Source organism: Hylobates moloch, unplaced genomic scaffold (assembly GCF_009828535.3).
Source record: "Hylobates moloch isolate HMO894 unplaced genomic scaffold, HMol_V3 SCAFFOLD_13, whole genome shotgun sequence".
In the NCBI taxonomy this organism is placed as follows: Eukaryota; Metazoa; Chordata; class Mammalia; order Primates; family Hylobatidae; genus Hylobates; species Hylobates moloch.
In genome coordinates this window covers 59,788,549-59,812,944 of record NW_026652288.1, presented here as the reverse complement: position 1 = coordinate 59,812,944, position 24,396 = coordinate 59,788,549, and the positions used below count along the sequence as shown (strand labels likewise).

Here is a 24,396-nt window from a genome sequence, read left to right as displayed (position 1 = left end):
CTTATATATAAGAACCTAAACTGATAGTCTATGATCTTTATTTGGTGGTATAAAATGTTTAAACTAGGCTCACTGACTTAAAAAAAAAAAGGCTAGTCATAAATTAACCTGTGTTGTCAATGTGTATATCTCTAGGGGAGCAAGTTCATTTGCAGTGCAACCACATTTTATATTTTAGCCTACTAGAATTCTAGTAAAGCCAAAGTGACTGTAATCACTGAGGACCTATGTACATCACAAAATGATGCATGTGATTCTGTTACTGATGGTGGAGAATGGTACTGGAGGTTCAAGGTGAAAAAGGACAAAAGCACCTGCCACATTCCAGAAACCAGTATCTTATTCATACCTCTTTTGAGAGGTTAATAAAGCTGTCAGGGAAATAAAGAATAAAGCAATCAAAATCACCAAGGACAGACTGGCGTAATTAAGGAAGCTTTCTATCCCTTTGCACCCTAGATTACACATTACACATCTCATTTGGCTTAGTAAAGTCATTGTTGTGAAGGACTTACTTGTTAATTACACAGTAATAGTACTGATTGTAAACACAAATATCTACCATTTTCTTTCTATTACCCACCTTTTTCAGTGTAAAAAGCAGGGACTGCAATGTCTAAGTAGTAAAATTAATGAATATACTACGATGATAAAGTAGAAATCAGTTAGGATTAATGAAATATATGAATAGATTGATTTCAAATATTCTTACAGCTTTGTTAGGCAAAGTATTGACGGTGCTGTCATTGTATTTTCAACTTGCCAATCTTTTTTTAACCTACAAAAACGCAAGAGAAATCCATCATAGGTACTTAATTTGTGAAAAAAAAAAAATTTAGTCTAATCACTGTGCTATTTATTAGTTATATGTTATGTTCTCCAGAAGGTTTGGTAAGCAAAATACATTATTTAATCGGAACTTAATTTAAATTCACGTGTTGGTGATAAAAACATTTAATGTTAGTGGACTGATCTGATGAGGAATTTACTCAACTGAGTAATGTATGTTCACTAGGGGACAAAAAACAGATGAACATTTTAAATGATAAACATAGGATGGAGTGAATATTTAGCTGAAGTTCACTTCCAAATATGACTTTTAAATCAGTATCACAAAAGAAAGAAACGCTCATTCTGAGTAACACAGAAAACAAATTTTCAGAGAAGAAAAAATTAACACCCATAATTCACTGCCAAGATAACTATTCTATTAGTTAAGTGTACAATAAAGTTTTTCAGTAAAGTGTTTTCCAAACTTATCTGCTTAAAGGAACAACTTTGGAGAGCTTATTTAAAATGTAGATTCTTGAGCCTCTCTCCTGGAGGTACTGACTCAGCATGTATGGGATGGGGCCTGGACCATCTATTTTTAACAAGCAACCCAGGTGACTTCTCATAGGACAAGTTTAGGAAATCCTATTTTCTAGGACACACCTTTTTCTGTGCATATATGCATGCACAGGTGCACACAAGCAGCTATTCTTTTGTGACGATTTATCCCTGTCAAGCCTGTTTTATGAGAGAATTTGGTATAGCTGATTTTTGCCAATCCTGCTGTACCCCTTTACAGATAATCTTTTAAAAAGGTAACACATTTGCCCTGCTGGTACCAGGTAAATGACAGCCTCTTCATTCAACCTACAGCCAGACCTCAGGAGGAGCAATCAGAAAAAAGGTTTTCTCTTCTCCATGTCTTTGTGAACGTGTTGCTAATTCCCTCAGCAGGATAAAATAGAATGATCAGGTCTTACTTTTCAGAATTTCATTGTCCTCTCTGTTTTTAAGGTTTCAGCCCAGAGATACTTCCCATTTTGGAAATAAGAAGCAAGAATTGGATTCATTGCTCTTGGTGATAATACTCAAAAATAAAACCAAATGTGCTTATACCAGCAACACATTTCACAGCTGTAATTTGAAACTGCTGATTCTAATTTAATTTATTCCTTTTCACCTACAATCTTAGTATAAACAAGTAGACTGTAAAGCAAGGGAAAAGATAAAAATATAAAGACCTCCCCGCTTTAGTCTAAAATATTTAGGAGCTAAAGATAGATCTGACTTCACTCCCTAAAACAAAAGACAGAACACCTGCCAAAAGTTAACTGGGAAGTAAAACCACCCAACACTGGCTGCCATCTCTCTTACTGAGCCTATCCTAACATGAGGCTCAAGTTTCCAATTCATGAACTACCTGTTGCAAACGTCATTCCCAGGCAAACTTTCCACACTGTTCTGATTCCTCATAGTGCCTCCCCACCTTCTGCTATCCCTTTATTTCTTCAATTTGAAGAAGATAAACCAATTTTTAGTCTATGCAATCACGCCTTCCTCTTCATGAGGATTCATGAGACAAATTTTTCTCAGGAGGATCTTTCCTACCAGAATACTATGTTGCTTTGGAACAACCAGTTTTGTTTTTATTGTGTTGAAACTTAAATAAATTATGTTATTAATAAAATCCTCTTATATTCTTTGGCAACTAAGAAGTTGAGAGGCAAATTTGCAGCTGATCTCTAACTTCTGAACAAGTCCTTATGGTTGATAATAAATCATTTTATTACTCTGACACATGGCTTCATTTTATTTTTCTGGCTTTTATATTTCTTTTACCCTGATTTAGTCTTTTATTACTTTCATTCTTGATATATTTCCATAGGTGACCTTAAATACTTTTTTTCCCACTTCCCTCCTAACATTTATATTTATTTTAATTGATAAATAAAAATATGTTATGTATAACATGTTGTTTTAAAATATGCATGTATAATGGAAGCCAAAATCAAGCTGATTAACATATGCATTTACACGTCACAAACTTTTGTGGTAAAAAACACTTAAAATCTACTCCTTAACAGTTTTCAAGAAGATATTATCAAATAGTCAGATGTACAATAGTTCTCCTAATCTTATCCCTCCTATCTAACTAAAATTTTGTATCCTTTGACCAACATCTCCCCAGCATCCTCTCACCTCCAGCCCCTGCTAATCACTATTCTACTATCTACTTCTATGAATTCAACTTTTTTTTACACTCAATATGTAAGCACCGAATACTATTTAATAAATTATAAATTCATTCATGCATTGCTTAACAACAGGGATACATTCTGAGAATGTGATTTCATCTTTGTGTGAACACCATAGAGTGTACATATGAACATACACAAACCTAGAAGGTGTAGTCTACCATACGCCTAGGGTATATGGAATGGCCTGCCACTCTTCGGCTACAATCCTGCACTGCATGCGACTGAGCTGAATACCACAGGCAGCTGTAACACCATGGTAAGTATTGGTGTATCTCAATATAGAAAAGCTACAGTAAAAATACTGTATAAACATTTTAAAGATGGTATACCAGTTTGGGGCACTTATCATGAATGGAGCTTGCAGGCCTGGAAGTTGCTGTGGGTGAGTCAGCAAGTGAGTGGTGACTGAACCTGAAGGCTTAAGACATTATGTGCACTGCTGTAGACTTTATAACACTGCTCACTTAGCTTAAAACACAAACACACACTACAGCTGTACAAAAATTCTTTATATCCTTATTCTATTGCAAATATTTTTCTATCTTTAATTTTTAACTTTTTAAACTTTTTTGTTGAAAACGAAGACACAAATACACACATTAGCCAGGCTTACACAGGGTCAGGATCATCAGTATCACTGTCTTCCACCTCCATATCTTGTCTCACTGGAAGGTCTTCAGGGGCAATAACAGAAATAGAGCTGTCATCTCCTGTGATAACAGTGCCTTCTTTTGGAATACCTCCTGAAGTACCTGCCTGAGGCTGTTTTACAGTTAACTTCCTTTTTTAATTTATTTTTTTATAAGTAGGAATATACTCTAAAATAATGATAAAAAGTATACTTTTAAAATATATTACAGTAAACACATAAACCAGTAACATAGTCATTTATTACCATTAACAAGTATTCTGTACTATACATGATTGTATGTGCTATATTTTTATATGACTAGCAGCCCAGTCCAATAGATTTATTTATACCAGCATGACCACAGACATGTGAGTAATGCATTGCACTACCATGTTAAGACAGCTATGATGTCACTAGGCAACAGGAATTTTTCAGCTGTGTTACAATCTTAAGAGACATCATGGTATATGTGGTACACTGTTGACTGAAACATCATTAAGCAACTTGTGACCATACATAAATAATTTAATGTAGTATTCACATAAATAAGTAGGGTGCTAATAACTATAAAAAGTACACACTGCATATTAAAGCTAATAAATGAATGCTTTGAGTTATACTATACTATCAGTTATAATACTATCTAATTAGGCAAAATAACCAAATACTTAATATGCATAAGACTTAATGAGGAACCGAGCCATATGATCACTTCAATAGATACAAGAAAAAGCATTTGATAAGCTTTAAAACCCAGTTATTATAAAAATGCTTAGCAATCTAGGACTAAAAGGGAACTCCTTTAACTTTTTAAAAGAAATCTATAAAAAATGTATGGCAAGTGTAATATTTAATAGTGAAATTTTAGAAACATTCCCATTAAAATCAGGAACAATAGTGACTACTATGTGTATTGGTTTTGTTCAAGAGGTCATAGCCATTGCACTCAGACAAGAAAAAGAAAGTATAAATATGGCAAAGAAAGAACAAAATTGTCATCATTTGTAGACAATATGGTCTTCATTTAAGAAAATTAATAGTATTAGAAACTACTAAAACTAAAAAGAGCTTATCAAGGTTCTTAGCGCTTACAGAAATCAATAGACTTCTTTTACACACAGTAAATCATAACTGCATTTAAAATGCCTCTGACAATAGTAACAAAAATTTTCAATAATTGGAAAAAGTTAATAAAAATGTATAAGATCTTCATGGACACTACAGGTTGAATACCTCTTATCCAAAATGCTTGGAACTAGAAGTATTTCTAATTTTGGACTTTTTAAGGAATTAGAATATTTACATTATACTTACCAGCTGAGCATCCCACATCTGAAAATCCAAAATGATCCACTAAGCATTTCTTTTGAACGTCAAGTCAGCACTCAAAAAGTTTTGTGTTTTGGTGCCTTTTGGATTTGGGATGCTTAACCTGTATTATAAAGCTTTACTTAAAGGATAGTAGATCTCAATAAAAGGAGTGATACATCATGTTCATCATAGTAAAACTTTTTGGTAAGTTTTTAAACATTTCCCAAGAGATCTCATCCAGACTCTAGGAAAACTGTTCTGGTCTCATGATGATTAATCCCAAACAATGGATAACAGTTTTTAGAAGCTCACAGGCTCTATAACCAGTTAGTTGTCTCACAGTATTTGAAAGTTTGAATTAAATTATAACTAGATAAATTTAACTTTGATCACTAATTAAAAAAAAATTCTCTATCCTACAGTCTCCACTGGCCAGATCCTTTTGCCACACACTAAAGAATTCTTAAGGTCAGATATGAAATACAAATATATACTTCCATATATAAACTTTTCAACTTCAAGGACATAACATTTTCCATTAACTTTTAGGAATAGATAACTGATGTTTTTAAAGTAAATAAATAAATCATATTCAGGATTGTTCCCACTGTTTTTGTACTACCTAGACCTCTTCCCCGTCTTCACCCTCATCTGAATTGTACCATTACTTGGTCACTAACACATCGGTTTGAAGGCAAGCGTCAGAGAAAACAAAATTCAAAAGATCAGTTCTGCCAATTGTTAGCAGTTCTGGAAGAAAGCAGCAATTACTAACAAAACTGAGCAAGAGGAGTTAGAGAAATATATGGGAATTTGTTTTATGTAAAACATCTTTGCTCTTTACAATATGGATCAAACAAATTTAGATATATTTAATCATCTACTGTGCCAGATACTGCTGGCTGCCTACAGAACAGCCATTCTCCCCTCTTTATTACTAAGAAAAGCCTGCTTGTTCTTTAGGTATTCTGTGATCAGGTGATTCAAGACATGAAAGACCAATCTTGTTTAGTCTATGCTAATGACAATAATTCCATTCATGTTGCCAGTAGTTGATTTAGGAAGAGACTTGTAACAGACAATGAATTGTGAAAGGAAATCTGCAAAGGGCCCTTCTAGAGGAGCTTTCTTCCCTCTTAAAAAACAGCCCTGAGAAAGGGCATTCCTTCTCTCTGCCTCTGGCTACCTGGAGTTGCAGCAGCCATCTTAAAATCAAGGGAAGACAATTTAAGAGCCAACATACTGAGGATGGCAGAGCAGGAGGATGGAATGACTTCATTAAGCCAATAAACTAATCCAGAAATGGCTGTATCTCCAGACTACTTAAATGAGAAAATAATTATTTCCTTTTAGCATTTAAGCCATTTTGAGTCTGGTTTTCCTGTTATTTGTGATTTAAAACATTCAAACATTCTGTGCCAAGCCCAGTACAGACTAAACGAGTGTTTGTTGCTGAAGCAACTTATAATCATCCTTATGTAAAATCTAAATGTAAATGGTTTATGCTTTTTAAAGGAGGGTGTTGTGTTTCTTAAGTGTTTTTGGTAATATGAATGGCCCAAGTTACCGATATTTGGAGGTTTGGCTAGAAAATTATTTTCTTTTTGCTCAAAGGATGATACATCCTTTGAAATACTCTATGTTTTTGGTGTTTGTAGCCCTGTCACTTCTATCTTTCTCCAGCCCTACAAAGTGTTTAACAATATCCTTTAGATAAACTCTGGTGGAGTCAACCTTGGGGTTGCTTTAGGAAATCAGTATGGTTTACACGTAAGTTTTTTTCTTTCAAAGAAAACAGGATTTTTAATTGCCTTTCCTTGGTATTGTCCTAAATCCTCAATAAGGCCTGACAAGGAGTACAACGGAACTCACAAATGTTTTTCCAAAGAAGAAAAACGTGATTCCAAAGTTAAGCTTTGAATTTCGGTGAAGTATATATAAATTAAGTAATATGTACAAATACAGTCTGAAAACACTTCAAAGAACAGCTTATAAAAACAAACATCAAGGTATATCAATCCATGAGTTCAAGGATTGCCAAAATTAATGATGATTTTTTTCCTCCTGATTTATGAGAGCTACCTTGGGACCTATGTTTCTGTCTGAAGCAAGTGCAGAATTGATTAATAATGTAAGCAGCTCTAGGGCCCTTCACCATGGCAGTAAAGCTCTTGTCTAAAACCAGAACTGTTTCTTTTACACTTTAATGGATTAGATCTGTTTAACTTACTTTATATATTGCTCAATCCAGATCCATTGGCATATGGATGCTTAATGAATATTTGATGATGGTGACTATGACTGCATAGAATGTATCTTAGTGTCTACAGGAAAATGAAAGTACCCTAAGCTGTTTTACTTTAGTGATAAAATTGTATAATAACAGGAAAATCATGCCTTTTCGTATCAGGGCATTATTTTAAGAAAATCCCAAATGGGAAGATATAAGAATTAAAATTTATGATCTAATAATGCTAAAAAATTATGTAACATCTATATATGTTATTTTATTTAATCTTAACCATAATTATATAGCCTAAGTATTTAGGATCCAATTTCCCTGAATCTAAGATGCCATTGATTGTATGGTGAGCCAATATTTTATGTATTAATAAGAAAAAATTCAACAATGAAATTATGATACAGCATTTGTAAGATCCAACTGATTTTAGAGATGTCAAATGTAAAAAAGAAAAAAATATTTGATTTGAAAATTTGCCTAAGTCACATAGCTACCCAGCCAGAAACAATACCTTCCACTCTTCTGAGTTCTGACCAGTAGCATATGAGCACAACTGATGTAGTTACTTTGAGGCCAAAGTGGTAAAGAAGCATGAGTACTTTCTTCATCTTATCTACCATTTATCTATGTTGATATTCAGGATGACCCGGGAGTCTACCTGTGGAATATGGCAGAGCTTCTGTCAGGCTTGGGTTTCTTGATAACTGCAAAGGACAGAGGCCCAACCCCAAACTATGTGCCAAACAGGGATGCTACATTTGACCTTGACGTGAACAATAAACACTCTGTTTTTGTGTTAAGTCCCTGTCATCTGGGAGCTTGTTTGTTACAACTAGAATTACTCCAATAGAGTGGCAGAATTAGAACTTGAAGGTCAGTTTCCAAAGTCTGGGCTCATTCTATTCCACCATGCAAATATAAAATGCCAAACTTAACCCCCTCTGAAACAAACAGATGAATAAAACAGTACTGATTACTTCATTTTTTAAAAGGTTTTATCACTTGATTTGAAAGAATGGGCAAAAATCAATAGATTTAAAGTTGGCATATTTCAAGAAGACAGTCTAGACAGGGACAATTAAAGTTTTGTGTGTGTGTGTGTGTGTGTGTGTGTGTGTGTGTGACAGAGAGAGAGAGGGAGAGAGAGCGCATATATGTGAAATGGGGAAGAAAAAAAGGATGAGGAATGATTTCTAAAGTAGGTGAAAGTAACACACATATGCACTCTTTTTTGGTCTGTTTTAGTTTAATGCAGTTTGAGTACAAGTAAAAACGTTCCAGGGAGTTGTTTATAACCCTGCCCTACTGTTTTAATATCCTGAGAAAAGGATGGCCCTTTACCTAAAAAAGCTTGGTGCAAAGGAAAGGGAGAAGAGAGCAGCTTGACTGGCAATGCAATGAATGAAAGGGAGGAAAGGGAGGGAAAGGAGGTAACAGAGAAAAATGTGAGGTCAAGAGCACAGTTTCCATATTCAAGACAGTTTGAACCATGGCTTCACCACTTGCCAGACTAGATTCCATGACCTTGTATACTCATCAAACCTAAGGGTCATCTCTATCATCCATAAAATGGTGTGATTATAGAACCCACTTCATGCTGTATGAAAGGAGAACATGTATGCAAATGTATGTACAATACCTGAGTGAGCACACATTGAAAGCTAGTTGTTATTACACTTGTCATTATTAATCATTAGCTTCCTATGCCACCTAATTGAATAGCCAGGCATGCTTAAGGTAAATCTCTTCTGTACAATACAAAGTCCAATTCCTTGAAAGAAAGTCTGCTTTCAGCTGTGAAACCAAATGAGGTTAAGAGCCTGAGGAAGTTTCTGATTCATATTTAAAAAACGTTTTGTTAATATGCTTTGAGAGAACATGAGCAGAGAAAATATGAAATTGTTTTGTGTATGATATTTCAACACCAGTTTCACTTTATTACTTATATAAAATAGCAGTTTTTTCATGTTACAACATAAGAAATAAAAAGAAAGGAAAATAGCATTAAAACTTACCCTTTGTTTTTCATTTGTACCCTTTTTATTGGTCTCTTTTCTGCTTTCATCCTCATATACTAGAACAAAGTCAATTCTTCGCTGGCCATCATTAAAAAAGAGGGAGTCAGGTTTTCCATTAAATTCTTCCTGTGTAAAACAGAAAAACAAATTGTAATATATAATTTTTTGAAAAAGTGCTGACTTATAAGTGTTAATTTTCAAGCTTTAATAGGTTTATTGTGAAAGAGAAATACATCCACTACTAGTTAGCTTACCAAACAGTCATGGCCACTCTGACTGACATGGCAAACATGGTCTATTCTTGGTGAAAGGAAGTATTTGAATTGAACAGTACAGCATTATTCTATAAACTCATGAGAACATATCAATATTACATATGTAACACAATCATCCCAGAAGTATTTCCACCTCAAGCAGCAAAGGCATATCAAGGTTGAAAACGAACATAGTAAACAAAACTGCTTATTTAAGGGAGTGAAGTTTATTTAACAAGAAAAATCTAAGACAAAACACTGTTGATGAAAATCTCATCCTTCTTATGTCTTATTTTCTAACCTTTTACCATTTTTCATGACTTCTTTTTGGACCTACCTCACCGCTTTATAGCAGATATCATGGGATAACGTCAAACAAATGCCAAAAGATACTCCCATATAAACAAAAGCTGCACTAGTCATCGGTGTTTGTCCCCTAATCTATAAATGATGTCCCTCATTCCCAGCAAAGAAATTTTAAAAAACCAAAAGAACCAGCAACAACAAAATATAGAAGCCTTTAGTTTAGAGCTTAAAATCCTTATGGTTTAAAAGGAAATGATGGCAGAACAGAGACCAAATACAAAAATACCTGTTAGCATATGGAGTTGGATAGAATTGTTCTAATTTACTCTGAGGAACGATTTGAATTTGTGTTCTCACACAGCTTGTCAGAATGCTCATGTTAATTTTGTTAAGAATCGACTGCTTTTTAAGTAAGTGATATTGAAAAGTTTTCTATGATTCATTAAAAACTGATAAGGAGATTTCATTTTGCAATCATTTGGTGTATAACTTGTACATTGTGTTCATTAAATGTGATTAATTCTCCTCTTCATTCAGTATCAATTAGCACAGAAGCTACGCAATTTTACCACACACCACTTTCTCCTTTTCTTCACACTTTTGAGAACATGTATTTTTTTGATACTTACATGAAATGTGATATTTATCATTCCTTTCCCCTTTTCCACTGTGGAACACATGAAGGTTTATTACCAGTATTTGAAGTTTCTAATTGGCAGGTTTTTTCACCAGCAGAATGAATGCTGCTGATGTAACCCATCTCAATGCACCTTCATCCAGTGCATTTAACCAGGAATTCTAAGCACAAACAGCGTGACTGCCGTGAGACCTTTCCTATCCAGGACAATAAAGGGCTAGGAAAACAAAGACACATCCATGTCTTAGGCTGATACCACTATCCAATCTTATATTTGCAATTTCAGTTATTTCAAATCAATAAACTTTAAGAGTATTTAAAACTATATGAAAATGCTGAGCCATGTCTTTTTTATTTCAGCCACAGAGTCCTTTAGGTCCATTCAATTTCTCTTATTTTCAATGAGGACTATACTATGGGTGACCAGGGCTATTGCTAGAGGAAAATTGTGCATGGAGAAAAAAATATATATATAATTTCTCAGAAGAACAAAGGGGAAGTGGGGTCCAGTGGAATATAGTCAGGAAAACCTGGTCATCACTGCAAACATCTGAAAAATGTACAAAAAGCCACTTGTTCTCTGTAGCCCACATTCTGTTGCCTTTGATGGAGTCCAGCAGGAGCTCACTGAAGTTAAGTTCTGAAGAATTAGGCCTGGAATGAGAAACACATCTGTACATGGCTCCAGGCACTCTTCCCTTGCACAGTGGCACAGGTTGGCAGTTAGCTCCCAGATAATCTGGTCTGCATGCAAACCTCCCATGTGTGATGCAAGACCATGGCCCTTTATTTGGAGGAAAACCTCACTGACTTGGCAACATTTGCCTGTGTGTAATAAGTAGGTCAAACTCCAATATGGTACTATTAGAATGCAATACTAGAGAAAAGAGTACCAGTCTCTACTGCTGTAAAATCCAGGTTTCCTATCTCTTGGCAGAAGACATTCTACCACATAACGGGGAAAAAGGGAGAAACTAATATCACTAGCCTGGAAAGAATATGTAACAAATACGGGAACCGGTCTAAATAAAAACAGATAGTTAAAATGCTGAAGTTAAATTATTTGTCCAAGATCTGAATAAAGATAAAAATAAAGATAGTTAAAAATGCTGAAGTTAAATTATTTGTCCAAGATCTGAATAAAAGCAGTCAGATTAGGATCTTTGCTCAAATTCTTGTTTATGTGTAAGGGTGTTTGAAACTTGCCTTGGACAGCAAGTGAGATTGACTTACTGTATCGGAATTCCCAAATAGCCTATTCCTCCCCTGATATTGTTGCCATTTACTAAGAGATTGGAGAGTATTCCACGCTCATTTGGGTTAATGGTCTCTCAACTTTACGCCTAGCAGGATGCAAGAAAGGTTTACTGTCTAACAATAAAGTTGAAGAATTACACTACGAAAAGTAAATATCAAAACATTCACATAATTTGAAGTGTAACTGATGTGCAAATATGGAAAAAACATGTGGCTCTCCACAATTTTTAAGACAAGAAAAAGTAGTTAATTCCAAGAAGAACACAAAGGGAAAAAAACTGTAATAATAGACAACTACTAAAGTAAAAATATGGGATCTTCTATTTTTCAGTAAATTATGAATCCAGGTACATGGCAAGTTCTAGGGAAACAAAAGATTAGAAGCAAAAGCCTTTATGTGAATATTTAGATTTCACAAAATATGAAACATAACAAAATTTTACTTACATGCCATGCAGTTATGAATGACACATATTCCTACGTGTTTTTTCCTAACCGTAGCAGAGTTCGGGCATCAGAGTCAAGGCATGAGTAATAAGTAGAACGTTTTTTCCCCGCAACAAAATGGTGCAAAAATATTGCAGAGATAGAAGACACTAGGTCAAATTTTTTTCATTTTTATCAAAATGCAAACTACAGAGTTCAAGAAAAACAGTAATAATTGAGCCGAAAAAGTGCCAAGAACTGCAGGTATGGAAGGCTGACTTCCGAAGGTGGAAAGACAAGTACTGTGGAAGCTGGGGTGGGGAGGAAAGGAAGTAACATATTAGTAACTCTGGACACACAGGGGAGCCACACAGGAAGTCAGCTCAGTAAATGGTGTGTGCTGTAGGGAGTAAATGAGCTTGTTTTTGACCAGACCAGGCATTCAGGAATGTGCTGACAGCAAAGAAGCACAGTGGAAAAGGAGCCCATTCAAGGAGGAAAATGCATCCTGAAGCTTGGACTCCAAGTCTGTTTTAGAATCAAACGTGTCAGGATGTTCCAAGAACATCCCTTGGTTGTGACTCTATGATGATCAAGGTGTACTCAGGAATGGCCCAGAATGATTTTTGTACAAATCACACTGTCTGCTTCCTGCCCTGTTAAACCACACTGTCAGCTTCTGAAGGTTAGTGGCCAGGTCTTGCTTGTTCACCTTGAGTTCTCTGCTGATAACTCAGGGGCTCAGGTTTATTTTTTTCTTAGAATAAAATTTTCTTTTCTGATAAAATATATACTCAACACAAAAAAATTCTGAAGATACAAAAAAGTATACAGAAAAAAATAAAAGTCATATGTAATCCCATCTCCTAGACAGGAGCTAAGTTTCTTAAAATTTTGGAGTACATCCTTTCAGGCTTAGATGGACATACATGCATGCAAGAGCACACAAACACACTAAGCAAAATGATACCATATTATACATACTGTTTTATAAACATCTATTATAGACACGTGCTAGTTTTATAGAAAGCTTTACAACATGTGTAATAGCTGCAATATAATTTAGTAAAACAGTTCCTCCACTGATGAGCACAGAAGCAGTTTCCAATTTTCTGCCTTTATAAACACTGCTGCAATGAGCATCTTTGTACATATGTATCTGTGCACATGTTCAATTACTAAATTCCAGAAGCAGATTTTAAGTGGCACAGCCTTTTTAAAAGCTTTTGATACATAGGTTGCAAAACTGTCATCCAAAATATTTATAAAATCAACATATCCACCAGAGGGTATGAGTGCTTTGCTCCACCCTCATTTGACTTCAGTGTTTTCTACTTTTCCCAATATGATAGTCAAAATATGTACTTTGTTTTTTTCATGTATGCCTTTTAACTAGAGAGCTCTAACTTTGCTATGGATACTGCCCAAATGAAATACTCTATTTTTTTGTGGAGTGCTTATTACTATCTTTCACTTAATTGAACAATCTTATTATTTAAACACTTTTCAGTAGATTGTCTTGGGTCTTCTTACTGATGAAATCCTGAAAACCACACAGGTAACTGAGTAAGTGGAGTAAAGGGCAATACTGACTAGGCCTATATGATTCCATGTGGTTCAGTCTGGGACTTCTGTCTGCTAAGAGAAGACTGCTAAGTGGGGGAGGGCACCAAATATCTCTTCAAAGGTAAGCACTCAACCTGAGTTATGGAGAGACTGGTTATGAGAGGTTCCTATGCATCCCTCGATGGTGTTTGCACCAAGCAACCCAAACAAAGAAATGGTGTGATTTACAGCCACTGTGAAGCCTGGTATCCATTTGAACAGGTGGCTGAATAAGACAGCTTCAGAAGGGGCCGTAGCTGCTGGGAGTGGATGATGTCCCAGCACAATCTGGGGTTGTGGTCATGAAAAAGAAAATAGGGAACGATGTATACAGTGACCTTAAAAGAGTTCATTTTTACTAAATTAGTCCCGAAAGGAAAAGGGAGAAATATTTCAGGGCACTGTCAGGTAGCCCCGGGTTTAGCAAGGTGAACATGTTTTCTGTAACGTGGACAGTCAACTGGAATGTGGCATGATAATTTTAGAAGGGCACCAACCCATTGACCGACTTTCCATTATAATTTACATGCCGCCTGCATAACTACCAAGTTATCAATTGTGTATTTTGACTCGTATATTTCTTTAGATTCAAAACATACTACTTATTTGGTATACAAATAATTTGTTGCAAGTTAAAACTGATGTAGAAATTCTAAAAAATAGTCTTGTGTTTTATATAAGTAAATGGCTATAACTAGTCCTGAACTTGCTATTTTCAGTCATTTCTCATCAAGGATAGATGTAGTTCACTTATAAATACCATTAGATTGTGCCATGAAATGCCTTGTATGCAAGGGAATGTTCACGTATCAATGGCTTCCTGATTTTACCTCTGTTTCCGTTTGCCTGTGTTAAACTCTAGAGTTCTATCATTACAATACCACATTTCAGACCCTGGTGAGGATGAAGGCGCAATGCCTTGAGCATAGTGAGTATTAAATATTTCCCTCTAGTTCATGCCAAGAAAGCAGTACTTTTATCAAATGGAGTTCTCATAGGATTTTCAGTATTCTTTAAATTTCTGAAAAAGGGTAGAGGAAATATGAAAACAGAACTTTGAAATGACATTTAAAATAAAACTTCCTTAAATGTCATTAATTAACAAGGGTGGAAGATGCTGAGTTAGGAGCCTTCTTATGGGGTAGAGGACTCTTACTGAATCTTTTTCTTAAGCCCACAGAGTTATAATTGTAATTTTCATTAGCATGACTAAATATACATATATTTGGCTTTCCTGTTTTCCCACAGACTTTTGACCATTTTAAAAATCTCAATGTAGCCTTCCTTAAAGGTGATCTGCAGAAAAGCAGAACAATAAATAATAAATGAAAAGAAAAAAATGTGAAAATGCCTATAGTGGTTGTTTTTATACTCTCCTTTTCTAGAAGACATCATCATCCATTTGCACTGTTCTCATCTGGAAGTGGTAATGTTGGTAAAAGAAATGTAGGAGAGATCAAACTTTAAGATATTCCCAATAAAGCATTACAAAAGACAGATATAATAAAACAAGACAGGTGGTAAAAGAGGACATTCGTGAGAGTGAATGATTATCCTCCTAAAGGCTAACCTCTTAAGGTTCAAATATCCTCAAGGCATCTTGCTTTAATATCCATTACGGATTTAATATCCAGCCATGCTTACTTCAAGCTTTTTTGATCCTGTGAGCATTTTCAGTTTGTACCATCTCCTGAGGAAGAATGATCTGTAGGTTTTCCACTTAGACAAGAGAGTTGTCCTAAATTACATTTCTGAACTTTTAAAGAAATAGCTCCAATCTTATATTCTGGAATCAGTTGGAACCAAAATAATATTGCTACAACCAGATTCTTTATGATTTAGTGAACTTTCACAATATTCTATCCACAAACTTTAAGATCCTTAGTTTTATGGAACAACAAATGCAGCTTGACTTCGTAACTGTATGTTCCCCTCCACCCATCCTCTGATTCTTCTTAATTAACTATACTTCAACTATCTTTAAGCTTACCTGTGTTTGGTTCTTAGACCACAAAACTGGTCACGACTCACAAATACTGGTGGTTCCCAGTCACCAAATCGATAGCTGTGAATTGCCCATCTTTTCTAAGTCACCTGTGTCACATGTGACTGTGTCAAGTTAGTAGACACCTGTGTCAGGTTAGCAGTCCCTCAAATTTTAAGCTACAGCTATTAAGACTTAAACTGAGATGAAGAAGATAAATAAGGTATAAGTGGGGGCATAACCAAAGTAGAAAGTCTTGGGTTCTTTACTAGGTTCTCAGATAATTCTTCTGCAGCTTCCCTTAATGTTGTAATCTGTCACTCCCATAGTGACACATGCTTGAAAGTCATCTAAGGGTTTTTCCTGGTACGATTTCTTTGGTGAACTCATCTTTTACAGTAGGTTTCCATTTCTAGTCTTAGAACTGCCCTGGGCTATTTTTAGCTTTTCAGCTACACAAGAGTGCTGTCATAATCTGTAATTCCCTAGTAAACCGGTTATATCACGTGTACCCCTGGGCCATGATCTCAGACAACTGCTCTGGAAATCAACGTTTGCAACTTCATTCAAAGCCAGAGGAAGAAAAACAAATCAGAGTACCTAGTGCCCAGCAAAGCAAATGATTGTGACAATTCCTACCAGTTGATTCACGTTTTATATAGATATTACTTTTCTTCCTTTAACTCAAAAGGCAGTTTACAAGAATGGTGTTCTTTGTGGTGTGGAAATAGGGATGCACAGATGTTTCCAAAACACGATTTTAAAAAATGAATGTCTCATTTAAAACAGTGGTGCAGGCCAGGCGCGGTGACTCACACCTGTAATCCCAGCACTTTGGGAGGTTGAGGCGGGCAGATCACCTGAGATCAGGAGTTCGAGACCAGCCTCAACATGGAGAAACTCCATCTCTACGAAAAATACAAAATTAGCCAGGCATGGTTGTACATGCCTGTAATCCCAGCTACTCGGGAGGCTGAGGCAGGAGAATTGCTTGAACCTGGGAGGTGGAGGTTGCGGTGAGCCGTGATCGTGCCATTGCACTCCAGCCTGGGCAACAAGAACAAAATTCCGTCTCAGAAAAAAAAAAAAAAAATACAAAACAACAACAACAAAAAACAGTGATGCAAAAATGTTTTCAGCTGACTATAGATAGTAAATAAATAAAACCTTACAAAACTCTCTTAAAAGAGGATATTGAACATAAGCTATTATTATTTAACAGGTAAATGAAAAGAGTCCAAAATGAGAATAAAGAACACAGACTTTGGTATCTGGCAGAGCTACTAGCTTCAAATCTTAACTGTGCCAGGTACAGCTAGCCATGTGCCTTTGTGTGTATATTGTATCTCTTTAAAACTAAATTGACTCATTTGTAAAAGGGAAAATCATAGAAAGGCAGGGTTATTGTGAAGATTAAGTGAGATGATGCATGCAAGGCAACGGCACAAAACTTGGAATATAGTAAAAGCTCAATAAATGTGAGCTTTCACAATGGTATTCTCTACCTTAACAGGTAACAGTTCTTTATTCATTACTACCTGTGTTGGGTGCATTCACATAGCTTATAATCATCAGAAACTTCCACCTGCATCTTGCTTCTTCTCTCTATTGTTACTCAGATTATCAGGGATTACTTCTTTTAGCTATCAATTTACCTGTCTTTAATAGGTGTTGTGTTACCCTATTACCTGCTGCTTCTAACATGCTTTGAATTGGGCAACCAGATTAACTGAATTTGTTGAAATTCTCTCAAATTAAGAAGTAGTGCTTTGGTTTTGGACATCAGAGGCTTTTAGTCTTTCTTCAGGTTCTGAGTAAAGTATGATAAAGAGGAGGGCCTTATTCCACGTAAGAATAAAATATGTTAAGAGCGATTAAATTGTATTCTCCCCTTCTCCTAGCCTCTTTCAAAAGAAGACGGAAGACATCTGGCGTCAAGAAGAATAAATACAATACCATTAAAGAATTATAAACAGAACCAGAGCCAGAGAAGGCAGGAGGAAGAAAATGTACTAACCATTGAGAGAATTGTAGTTGTTGTGATCTTAACATGAAAACTGGCACAAAGCCTTTTGGCAGCAGGGCAAAAGGAAAATATGTTCAATGATATAGTCCTGCTATCGGAAAAAATGGAAGCATTCTGATTTTTTGGGAGGATAAAGTCTTACGTGGGACCATATATAAAAGCCCCCAATTTTTTTTACATTTCCCTAATAGACAATGTCCTTGGCAAGCAATTGGGGCTATGCAATAAAAAATACAGGTGACCTTTGACTTTTTCATCTTTAGTTCTCATATTGCCTCTACCTCTGAGGCAATTAGTTTAGCTTTCAATCTGTTCCATCTATTGCCATCGTTCTAGTCTGTGCTCTTGACCCCTACTAATGCGGTTACAATTAACACCCCATTGGTCTCCTTGCATCCGATTCTCCTGTTCACCAATTTACCTTTTACACTGCCACCAGAAGGATGTTCTAAACCAATATGCTCAGCAAGTCACAGAAGGGGTCAAAAACCATTAGTTACTCCCAGCAACCTCTAGAGGAAGTCCAAACTTTTCAGTTGCCTTATAATCTGATTATATGCCACATTTTATAAACTATTACTCCCCATTCCCAACCTTCCAACCCAACTATCTTTCTCATTAGTCTTTTGACTATGTCATGGTCCTTCCTCTCTCTACTCCTTTGCTCCTACGGTTTCTCTGTCCTGAAATCCCCTCCCGCTCTCCTAACCACCTACTCCTTACCACCTATCCAAATCTTAACTGCCCTTTAAGGTCCAGCTCAGTTCTTCCTTGGAAGCCTTCCTACCAACTTGAGTTCATGTTTCTTTCTCTCTTCTCGTACCACCCTCTGTGCCAATGGATGTGTGTTCCACAGACCTCTGGGGAACCTGCAAGGTCAAAACCATTTTTATAATAATACTAGATGTTATTTGCCTTTCTAACTCCATTACCATCTGCAATGATGGTGCAAAAGTCATGGTGGGTAAAACTGCCAGCACCTTAGCACAATCCCACATTGGCACCAGACTGGACTACCAGGCATTCTTCACCACCACATACTCACAGTGAAAAAAAAACAAGTTGTCACTTCCCTTAAGAATGTTCTTGATGGCGCAGTAATAAGTACTAACTTTACTAAATCTTGAGCGTTGAGTACACATCTTTTTAATATTCTGTGGGGAGAAATGGAAGTACCCATTCAGCACTTCTGTTGCACACAGAAGTATGATGATTGTCTCAAGCGAAAGGGATTGCAGGATTTTTGAGTTGTGCATTAAAACTGCCTTTTTTTTTTTTTTCACAGAATACCATTTTTACTTGACAGATGACTGACACAAAATTTGGTTACACAGACAAGTATTTAGCAGATACTTTCTCGAAAATGAACAACACGCAACTGTCATTTCAAGGAAAACAACTGACAACATTTCCTGTTAGTGACAAAATATAAGTTTTCAACCAAATATTAGAATTTAGGACAATTAAATTCACCACTGTGAATCTGACAGCTTCCTAATAGTCAATGACTTTTCTGTTGAGACTGAAGGTAATGTTAACAAATGTGATTTTTTTTCATATCATATAATGAAATGAGTAAACATTTGTAACATCTACTTAACTTAGTGAATCGATACCGTCCAACTGACCTAAGCATGGTGGCAAAAATCATGCTTGGGTAAAAGTACTTTCAAAACACAAGGCAGGTAGTGAAAACTTATTAATATAGTTTCAACATTCCACATTGCAACCAGGCTTTATAAACTACCATTTGTTGAGTTTGATTGAGCAATCCAAGAAGAACATCCATAATTATCTGAAAAGGCTTTAAAATACACTTCCTTTTACTGATTACCTGTCTATGTAAGACTGAATCACCTTCATGTACTTCAACCAAAACAATATATTGCAACTTTGAAGTGCAGCAGCAGATATAAGAATCCAGCTGTCTTTCACAGACTGCCAAATTGGATAAAGAGTCAAGACCCATCAGTGTGCTGTATTCAGGAAGCCCATCTCACGTGCAGAGACACATATAGGCTCAAAATAAAGGCATGGAGGAAGATCTACCAAGTAAATGGAAAACAAAAAAAGACAGGGGTTACAATCCTAGTCTCTGATAAAACAGACTTTAAACCAACAAAGATCAAAAGAGACAAAGAAGGCCATTACATAATGGTAAAGGGATTAATTCAACAAGAAGACCTAACTATCCTAAATATATATGCACCAAATACAGGAGCACCCAGATTCATAAAGCAAGTCCTTAGAGACGTACAAAGAGACTCAGACCCCCACACAATAATAATAGGAGACTTTAACACCCCACTGTCAACATTAGACAGATCAACGAGACAGAAAGTTAACAAGGATTCCCAGGAATTGAATTCAGCTCCACACCAAGCGGACCTAATAGACATCAACAGAACTCTCCACCCCAAATCAACAGAATATACATTCTTCTCAGCACCACACTGCACCTATTCCAAAAGTGACCACATAGTTGGAAGTAAAGCTCTCCTCAGCAAATGTAAAACAGAAATTATAACAAACTGTCTCTCAGACCACAGTGCAATCAAACTAGAACACAGGATTAAGAAACTCACTCAAAACCACTCAACTACATGGAAACTGAACAACCTGCTCCTGAATGACTACGGGGTACATAATGAAATGAAGGCAGAAATAAAGATGTTCTTTGAAACCAATGAGAATAAAGACACAACATACCAGAATCTCTGGGACACAGTTAAAACAGTGTGTAGAGGGAAATTTATAGCACTAAATGCCCACAAGAGAAAGCAGGAAAGATCTAAAACTGACACCCTAACATCACAATTAAAAGAACTAGAGAAGCAAGAGCAAACACATTCAAAGGTTGGCAGAAGGCAAGAAATAACTAAGATCAGAGCAGAACTGAAGGAGACAGAAACACAAAAAACCCTTCAAAAAATCAATGAATCCAGGAGATGGTTTTTTGAAAAGATCAACAAAACTGATAGACCACTAGCAAGACTAATAAAGAAGAAAAGGAAGAAGAATCAAACAGACGAAATAAAAAATGATAAAGGGGATACCACCACCGATCCCACAGAAATACAAACTACCATCAGAGAATACTATAAACACCTCTATGCAAATAAACTAGAAAATCTAGAAGAAATGGATAAATTCCTGGACACATACTCCCTCCCAAGACTAAACCAGGAAGAAGTTGAATCTCTGAATAGACCAATAACAGGCTCTGAAATTGAGGCAATAATTAATAGCTTACCAACCAAAAAGAGTCCAGGACCAGACAGATTCACAGCCGAATTCTACCAGAGGTACAAGGAGGAGCTGGTGCCATTCCTTCTGAAACTACTCCAATCAACAGAAAAAGAGGGAATCCTTCCTAACTCATTTTATGAGGCCAATACCAAAGCCTGGCAGAGACACAACAAAAAAAGAGAATTTTAGACCAATATCCCTGATGAACATCAATGCAAAAATCCTCAATAAAATACTTGCAAACCGAATCCAGCAGCACATCAAAAAGCTTATCAAACATGATCAAGTGGGCTTCATCCCTGGGATGCAAGGCTGGTTCAACATATGCAAATCAATAAACGTAATCCAGCATATAAACAGAACCAAAGACAAAAACCACATGATTATCTCAATAGATGCAGAAAAGGCCTTTGACAAAATTCAACAGCCCTTCATGCGAAAAACTCTCAATAAACTAGGTATTGATGGAACGTATCTCAAAATCATAAGAGCTATTTATGACAAACCCACAGCCAATATCATACTGAATGGGCAAAAACTGGAAGCATTCCCTTTGAAAACTGGCACAAGACAGGGATGCCGTCTCTCACCACTCCTATTCAACATAATGCTGGAAGTTCTGGCCAGGGCAATCAGGCAGGAGAAAGAAATAAAGGGTATTCAATTAGGAAAAGAGGAAGTCAAATTGTCCCTGTTTGCAGATGACATGATTGTATATCTAGAAAACCCCATTGTCTCACCCCAAAATCTCCTTAAGCTGATCAGCAACTTCAGCAAAGCCTCAGGATACAAAATCAATGTGCAAAAAACACAAGCATTCTTATACGCCAATAACAGACAAACAGAGAGCCAAATCATGAGTGAACTCCCATTCACAATTGCTTCAAAGAGAATAAAATACCTAGGAATCAAACTTACAAGGGATGTGAAGGACCTCCTCAAGGAGAACTACAAACCACTGCTCAATGAAATCAAAGAGGACACAAACAAATGGAAGAACATTCCATGCTCATGGATAGGAAGAATCGATGTCGTGAAAATGGCCATACTGCCCAAGGTAATTTATAGATTCAATGCCATCCCCATCAAGCTACCAATGACTTCCTTCACAGAATTGGAAAAAACTACTTTAAAGTTTATATGGAGCCAAAAAAGAACCTGCATTGCCAAGTCAATCCTAAGCCAAAAGAACAAAGCTGGAGACATCACGCTACCTGCCTTCAAACTATACTACAAGGCTACAGTAACCAAAACAGCATGGTACTGGTACCACAACAGAGATATAGACCAATGGAACAGAATAGAGCCCTCAGAAATAATACCACACATCTACAACTATCTGATCTTCGACAAACCTGACAAAAACAAGCAATGGGGAAAGGATTCCCTATTTAACAAATGATGCTGGGAAAACTGGCCAGCCATATGTAGAAAGCTGAAACTGGATCCCTTCCTTACACCTTATACAAAAATTAATTCAAGATGGACTAAAGAGTTAAATGTTAGACCTAAAACCATAAAAACCCTAGAAGAAAACATAGGCAATACCATTCAGGACATAGGCATGGGCAAGGACTTCATGTCTAAAACACCAAAAGCAATAGCAACAAAAGCCAAAATTGACAAATGGGATCTAATTAAACTAAAGAGCTTCTGCACAGCAAAAGAAACTACCATCAGAGTGAACAGGCAACCTACAAAATGGGAGAAAATTTTTGCAATCTACCCATCTGACAAAGGGCTAATATCCAGAATCTGCAAAGAACTCAAACAAATTTCCAAGAAAAAAACAACCCCATCAAAAAGTGGGTGAAGGATATGAACAGACACTTCTCAAAAGAAGACATTTACGCAGCCAAAACACACATGAAAATGCCCATCATAACTGGCCATTAGAGAAATGCAAATCAAAACCACAATGAGATACCATCTCACACCAGTTAGAATGGCCATCATTAAAAAGTCAGGAAACAACAGGTGCTGGAGAGGATGTGGAGAAATAGGAACACTTTTACACTGTTGGTGGGACTGTAAACTAGTTCAACCATTGTGGAAGTCAGTGTGGCGATTCCTCAGGGATCTAGAACTAGAAATACCATTTGACCCAGCCATCCCATTACTGGGTATATACCCAAAGGAATATAAGTCATGCTGCTACAAAGACACATGCAGACGTATGTTTATTGTGGCACTACGCACAATAGCAAAGACTTGGAACTAACCTAAATGTCCAACAGTGAAAGACTGTCTTAAGAAAATGTAGCACATATACACCATGGAATAGTATGCAGCCATAAAAAATGATGAGTTAATGTCCTTTGTAGGGACATGGTTGAAGCTGGAAATCATCATTCTCAGCAAACTATCACAAGGATAAAAAACCAAACACTGCATGTTCTCACTCATAGGTGGGAATTGAACAATGAGAACACTTGGACACAGGAAGGGGAACATCACACAGCGGGGCCCGTTGTGGGGTGGGGGGAACGGGGAGGGATAGCATTAGGAGATACACCTAATGTAAATGACGAGTTAATGAGTGCAGCACACCAACACGGCACATGTATACATATGTAACAAACCTGCACGTTGTGCACATGTACCCTAGAACTTAAAGTATAGTAAAAATATATATATTTAAAAAAAAAGAATCCAGCTGTCTTTTCTTAAAGAGATCTGCAAAATGTATAAAAAAAGATACCCTTCTTACTGTTTTAGAAGACAGTTATTCTACGTATTTATATTAATGTGTATTGATTATATTTACATGAATACATATTTTTTAAATTTCTCAGTTTTAAGTTCTAATATAGTAGATATCAACAGATATATCCAGATTAAAAAGGAAACTCTTTGAGATCGATACTTTTCTATTTAGAGTGTGAAGTGTAAGAATATTAAAAATTTAGAACTGCATTTTGGCTCTTAATTTTACATCATATGTTACAATAGTATAATATAATACAAATATATGTCATGTATTTTTATGTACATATAGTATCATCTTAATTGGAATATAACACTGAAGGAAAAAATACTTACTTTTAATCTGTAACACCTAAGAAAGTGAGCCAACAGATTATTGAATTGACTTGAGGTAACATGTCAAAGTATTTAAATAGCCATTTTATTCAAGTTTTATAATTAGGTGGCAATAGACTAAGTCTTTTCCAGAAAATTCAAGACTCCATTCCATCCAAATGCAGTTGTCAGTTTCCATATTCTATTAACATTTTAAATTGTATTCTATTGAAGAAAAGTATTTCCCTCCTATCTTTGCACATGCAGTTCCCTCTTCCTAGAATCTCCTTTGCTCCCTTTCCTCTTCATGGAGATTTTCCCTGGTCCCGCATCTAGCTTAGGTTTACTCCTTATATGCTCACAGCACACCTTATACTTCTCCTTAAATGTCACTTCTCAC

General features: G+C 36.1%; 1 protein-coding gene across 5 annotated transcripts in view; it reads right to left on the bottom strand.

Moving 5' to 3' along the window:
* Positions 1-24,396, bottom strand: part of ANO6 (anoctamin 6) — a 212,106-nt gene that overhangs the window by 85,816 nt on the left and 101,894 nt on the right. For 4 of the 5 annotated variants that reach the window (XM_058426498.1, XM_058426500.1, XM_032173773.2 and 1 more), the window contains one exon: positions 9,229-9,357. In XM_058426498.1, coding sequence (XP_058282481.1) covers positions 9,229-9,357 — 129 coding nt within the window. Of the gene's footprint in view, positions 1-3,642; positions 3,777-9,228; positions 9,358-24,396 lie in introns of those variants that run through there. The other variant, XM_058426499.1, reaches the window with a different exon arrangement.